At 28.0% G+C, this 6,000-nt stretch overlaps 2 protein-coding genes across 2 annotated transcripts; both read left to right on the top strand.

Annotated features, from left to right (window-relative positions):
- Positions 1 to 537: 537 nt before the first annotated feature.
- LOC126905039 (protein kintoun-like) lies at positions 538 to 1,859 on the top strand. Its single transcript, XM_050684434.1, has 2 exons — positions 538 to 1,814; positions 1,856 to 1,859. Exons 1-2 carry the CDS (start codon positions 538 to 540, stop codon positions 1,857 to 1,859), a joined length of 1,281 nt encoding a protein of 426 aa, XP_050540391.1.
- An 11-nt stretch (positions 1,860 to 1,870) lies between these two features.
- Positions 1,871 to 2,814, top strand: LOC126905133 (uncharacterized). The gene is made up of 3 exons (XM_050684575.1): positions 1,871 to 2,123; positions 2,244 to 2,377; positions 2,539 to 2,814. Exons 1-3 carry the CDS (start codon positions 2,001 to 2,003, stop codon positions 2,612 to 2,614), a joined length of 333 nt encoding a protein of 110 aa, XP_050540532.1. The 5' UTR covers positions 1,871 to 2,000; the 3' UTR covers positions 2,615 to 2,814.
- The last annotated feature ends 3,186 nt before the right edge of the window (positions 2,815 to 6,000 follow it).

Genomic DNA, 6,000 nt, shown 5'->3' with positions numbered 1-6,000 from the left:
TTGTTTACCATTATAAAAATCTATGAACAATCATTAATTGTTACAAATTTTATATCGTAATAATATTATTATCATTCATTTATCTATTTATTTTTAAGATCCAAAATAAATAAAATAATAATAATAATTTTACTTAGTTAGACTCATTAGCTAAACTCATAAAAATAAAAGAACAGCGCTGATATTTCTAGAAACCNTAAAAATAAAAGAACAGCGCTGATATTTCAAGAAACCTTTTAATATTTCAGCTTATAATCGTTGTAATAAATTTCTCCAAAACTAATACTTAGTAACACGTTAATAATTATGCAATAAAAATATATTTTATAGTTAGCTTAAAAAAAAACTGTTAATTGTTCTGACATATCCGTAGAAACAAAATCAACTTTTAAACAACTCACGTATATGTTTTTATTTCAAAATTAGTCACTCNTTACACAACTCACATATATGTTTTTATTTCAAAATTTGTCACTTCGCTTCCTAAGCTCAACATTTTAGTAACAAATTGTGAATTCTTATAATAAAGTCGCTACAATGGGTAACATTTTTTCTTTCGAGTCTATTAATTTAGAACAATCAAAACAAATAAAACCCGATGATATTGAGACTTGTGATATTTCAAACAAAAAGAAGAATGGACTTGGTTGTGAAAGGGACGTCATAAATCAAGAAATGGATCAAGACTGTGCTCAATTACTCGTACAACCAATTCCAGTATTTGTCATAAAAACTCGCGTGAACGACATTAATGGAAAATCCAATTTAAGAGTGTTTATAAACATTTGTTATAATAATGAAATTGGAAAAGCATCATGCTCCTCTGATATTAATAAAAACGATTGGTGTATTCCAAATTGCATTTCACCAAGACGTTATATAAGTGATTCGAAAAATAATCTAAATTGCATTATTGACGTAGTTTTTCACACCGACTTTGTTCATTCAACTGCCCTGAGTAATGAATTTAAAGATTTTGTCAAAGATGCAGCTCTAAAATCTATCGAGAATAGTTATAATATTGTTTTAGATAGAGACTTCGTTAAATACTCTAAAAAGAGTGTATTCGGTGTGGTTAAGCCGATTAAAATTGAACCATTAAATAACGTTAGCTCTTTTATTTCTGATCTTCAAGATAGTTCCACACAAACACTTGATTTGGCTGATCTCGAAGCAACATCTTCATTTATTTCACCGTCGTATACAATCAAATATCGTTCAGGAGCTAATATTCTTGATGTAAACGATGATGAACTGCTTAACTCGATGCCAACTTTGAATTTGAATGAGATTATAATTGAAATTGATTTACCATTACTAGAAGATTCTAAAAACATTGACTTAACAATTTTAAAAAATGTTTTGAAGTTAGTTTCTACAAGTTCTGCATGTTATAAACTAAATATTAATATACCGAGCTTCGCTTCAGTAGATAATGCTACTGGTGTATTTGATACTGACGAGAAAAGGCTAACCGTGTGTCTTCCTGTTTTAATAGCAACTAAATTCATAAATGACATCGAAACTAAAGGTGTAATAGATGATGTAGATAAAGAACCTACAATAGAAAATACTGAGGATAATTACAACGGTACTTGTAATTTTGAAAGTTCAGTTACATCAACTTCAGACAAATTATTGTCTAATAATACGAATGGTGAAAATATGAACTCATTTGTTGTAACAACCGACTGCAAGGCAAATAATGTTTTTAATGATGAAATTTGTCTTGACAAAACTAATATGAAATTCACTGAAAATATAACCTTACCGTCGGAAAATAATTCTGAAAAAGTAGCTGATAAAAATGCAGAGTCTGAAATTCGGAGTATTGTTTCTGTGGAGTTTAACACAGATGAATTTNTGTTTCTGTGGAGTCTAACACAGATAAATTACTGTTGAATAATACGGAATGTCATGAAACTAATTTACATGATGTAACTGCAAGCAATTACAAAGAAAATAATATTTCTAATGACATTCATTATAGCAAAACTGATATGAAATACACTGAGAGCGGCACACTTCTGTCTAACCGTAAATCCAAAAATCAATTTTATAAAGATGCCAAATCTAAAGTTCAATACATTCCTTCTGCTGTTTATGACAATACAGTCAACAAAGTAAGCTTTTTCAACGAATAAAATACTTTTAATTAGATAACATTTTTTTTTTCATTTCATTATAAATTATTTTATTTTTTATAAGTATTTCTTATTATGTATTAAATTGATTTTTTGTAGAGAGGAGTATTGAAAAAAAATACTGCAGACTGCAAAATCAATTCATCAGATAATATAAACAATAACAGATCTTATGATACTAATCAAAAAAAGGCCGTTCGGTTTAATGAATATGCCGTCGTTAAAGAGTTTAAGTATGCTTTAATAAATCATATATAAATAGAATAATAAAAAATTGTAATTGTTATTGGGGTGTAAGGTACTTCATAAAAATATAGCTTTAACTTAGAATTAATTTTTTTTTTTGACAATAATTATTGATTATGAATAATGAACTTTATTGAATTTTTTTTAGCGGTAATTTGAGCTTGACAAGACAAGTAAAAAATTATCAATGGCATCGAGAATTCAAACGTTGGACAAAATATTAAATTTATGTAAATTATATTTTCATTTTCATTTGTTAATTATTGTTTAAAAAGTTTTTGTTTTATTTTATTTAGTTTGTTAAGTTTTGTTCTAATAAAAATTACTTATGTTATAAAAAATGCATTTAGAAGTGTTTTATAAAAAAAATTTGGTAGTTCCGACATGTTAACAACGTGAACGTTAATATTTGTGATGAGATTTAAATAAAACATATCGCAGTCGCGTAATTAAATCATTATATGATTGCATACAAATAGAATAATAATAAAATAGTGGTTCCATAGAATCATTTTTTATAAACATTGTATGAAGTGTGAACTAATCATTCGTGTTTTCAGTGTTTTTATAATGCAAAATAATTAAACAAAAATTTCATCAAATTTGTGTGATCATAGATCAAACAAATTTAAAGGTTCTAAAAAAAAATTATAACGAAAAGATAACAAAAATAAAAAACTTAAAATGTTTTTATGATTACTTCTGGTGGATTTGATTTGTTGTATAACATAATTTGTGTCGTGTAATTACATATAAACATGTAGGCGACATGCATATAAAATAACTATACTATTTTTAATTTAAAATAAATGGCATGTTTTTTCAATCAAAAGTGACCAGTTAAATTTCAAGTTACAGCTTATCAATTATGAGTCGATATTTTTCAATCACGGCATTTTTAATTTTTANATTATGAGTCGATATTTTTCAATCACGGCATTTAAAATTTTTTTCAATAAAATGGATAGATTCATTTTTAAAAACAATGATATTTTTATTTCCGAGTAAAAATATTACACTAAAAACATGGAAATACAATAAATTTTTTAGTTTTCACGTTGCAAAATGTTCGAATAAAAATGAATAGACGATTTAAATATGAAAAACTACTCTAAGAGTAAGATTATTCGTTTTAACACCACTCAGATCCGTTTTAGAGATGAGCAGTATTTGTAAAAAATAAATATAATACCAGGTCCACCTGATGAATATTTAACCAGCATTCATCATCTGATTAATTATGATGCACTGGCGATATTCACCCAATGATAGCATCGGCATTCATCATACATATACTGCATATGTGTTTTAAAACAATTAATCATTAGGTTGGGATGTCGTGTGTGTGCAGTGAGGAGTATATATTTAAATAACAGACGTGGATTTGCAGCAGGTACCGATCGTAAAACGGGTCATTTGTCCGCATGTCGATTTTTCCCTGAAAATCTCGTATTTCACAATAGTATATTGTTTATTTCCTCCCTAAAACAGATAGTACGTTANGCAGTGAGGAGTATATATTTAAATAACAGACGTGGATTTGCAGCAGGTACCGATCGTAAAACGGGTCATTTGTCCGCATGTCGTTTTTTCCCCGAAAATCTCGTATTTCGCATTTGTATATTGTTTTTTTCCTCCCTAAAACAGATGGTACGTTTCTTTGGCATAGTACACGATATTATACACAGATAAAAACGCATAGAAAAACAATGATTATTACCATCAATCGGAATAACTGACTCGGCAATAATGTGTACACAGACACACGGGGGGTGATAACAAAAATATTACAATTTTTTGATAATCATTCGCTTACAATTCTTGTACGATACTACGAAAATATTATAATTTCGCATGTCCAAGTGTGGTTGCAGCTGCTGCTGTTCTGAGTCCTNATAACAAAAATATTACAATTTTTTGATAATCATTCGCTCACAATTTTTGTACGATACTACGAAAATATTATAATTTCGCATGTTCAAGTGTGGTTGCAGCTGATGCTGTTCTGAGTCCTCCTCCGCTTTCGGATATTTCACTGTATGTATTTATACAAAGGGGTGTGAATTGAAACGATAGCCTTACACACTCATACGATTGTTCAGCGGTGCTAACTAGCCACGCGACGTCTCTTCTTCTTGTCCCCATCCGATTCGGTCCAATCGACTGGAAATTTAATACTGTAAATTATTACTATTATTATTATNAACTAGCCAAGCGACGTCTCTTCTTCTTGTCCCCATCCGATTCGGCCCAATCGACTAGAAATTTAATACTGTAAATTATTACTATTATTACTATTATTANGACTGGAAATTTAATACTGTAAATTATTACTATTATTATTATTTATTTATTTTTTTTTACATGACTCTGAAATCCAAAAACAACGTTTTCGTATCAAACAGCTCGGAAAATTTAACTTTTGTCTACTAAATGTGTACTTATTGCGGCCTTACACCTTTTATTATTATTATTTTTTTTTTATTACAGTTTTGCAATAAAATTGTGTAGACACTACACTCGCATTAGTACATAAGGGAATATATACGGTGTAATCAAATAAAAAATAGAGAAAAGTGTTTGATTTTATCCGACACAATTGCCCAAATCACCGAACAGACTTCGGGGTCGTGTTATTGATGAGCGCGGACGATAAAAGTCGATAAATCCGTTCGAAACGGATGTTCGGCTCCAAACTGGCCGACAAATCCTTGTAATACATTGACAAAAACTATAGAGATATAGTGTATACAAGGGCGTTAACCGTGTTTTTTTTTTTTCATTAAACATAATATTATATTATATAAATAGGTGTAGATTAAACGAGGTGCGGTCACATATCAAGGCTTGTTTTTATTTAACTAAAGTATTTTTCGGTGGTTTTAAAGTTTTATCGAAACATAAAATCGGATTAACATTGATACGAAATAAAGATAATAATTGTAATGACTCATTGTCATTATAAAATAAAACAATCATTTGATACTATGATTTACCGAAAATTACAAAATTTAATATAGTAACTTCTCAAAATATCAACTTTATGTACCCCAAAAGGCCATTAAATTTAAGCCATGTATTATCTACGATAATTAATAAAAATTGTTTATAAATACAATTGAGTCTTTTATTAACGTTTTAATCAATCGAAAAATAAATTATCAATAATAAATAACGAACTTGTTTACTATTTAATACTATAAGAGCAATTCTTTTAACATTGACCACTTATTTAATTGAAAAATAAATCATATACAAGACATTATATTATTGAAATAAAAATGTTTATATAAATATAATATGGTATCGTATTGAGAATTTTAATTTTGAGATTTCCTTTAGTTCCACGGTTTTCTCAATATAACAATCATAAAGTATTTTTTATGATCATCTTTATAAATTATAAAAGTATCGCCTTTAATTTTTCAAATTTGGACCAGTATTTTAAGTTATGACGATTTTAAAATGAAGTTTGAAAGAGAAAGACTACATTATTATAAAGACCGTATGACTATTTTTATCACTCAGATAGACTTCAACAATCGTCTAGATAAAAATGTTTATAAGTTCCGAAATACTGGTTCAAAAATTGTAATAGACCAATCATTTT

Source organism: Daktulosphaira vitifoliae, unplaced genomic scaffold, assembly GCF_025091365.1.
Source record: "Daktulosphaira vitifoliae isolate Bord-2020 unplaced genomic scaffold, ASM2509136v1 Scaffold_4, whole genome shotgun sequence".
Taxonomy (NCBI): Eukaryota; Metazoa; Arthropoda; class Insecta; order Hemiptera; family Phylloxeridae; genus Daktulosphaira; species Daktulosphaira vitifoliae.
This window is presented reverse-complemented; position numbering and strand designations above follow the sequence as displayed.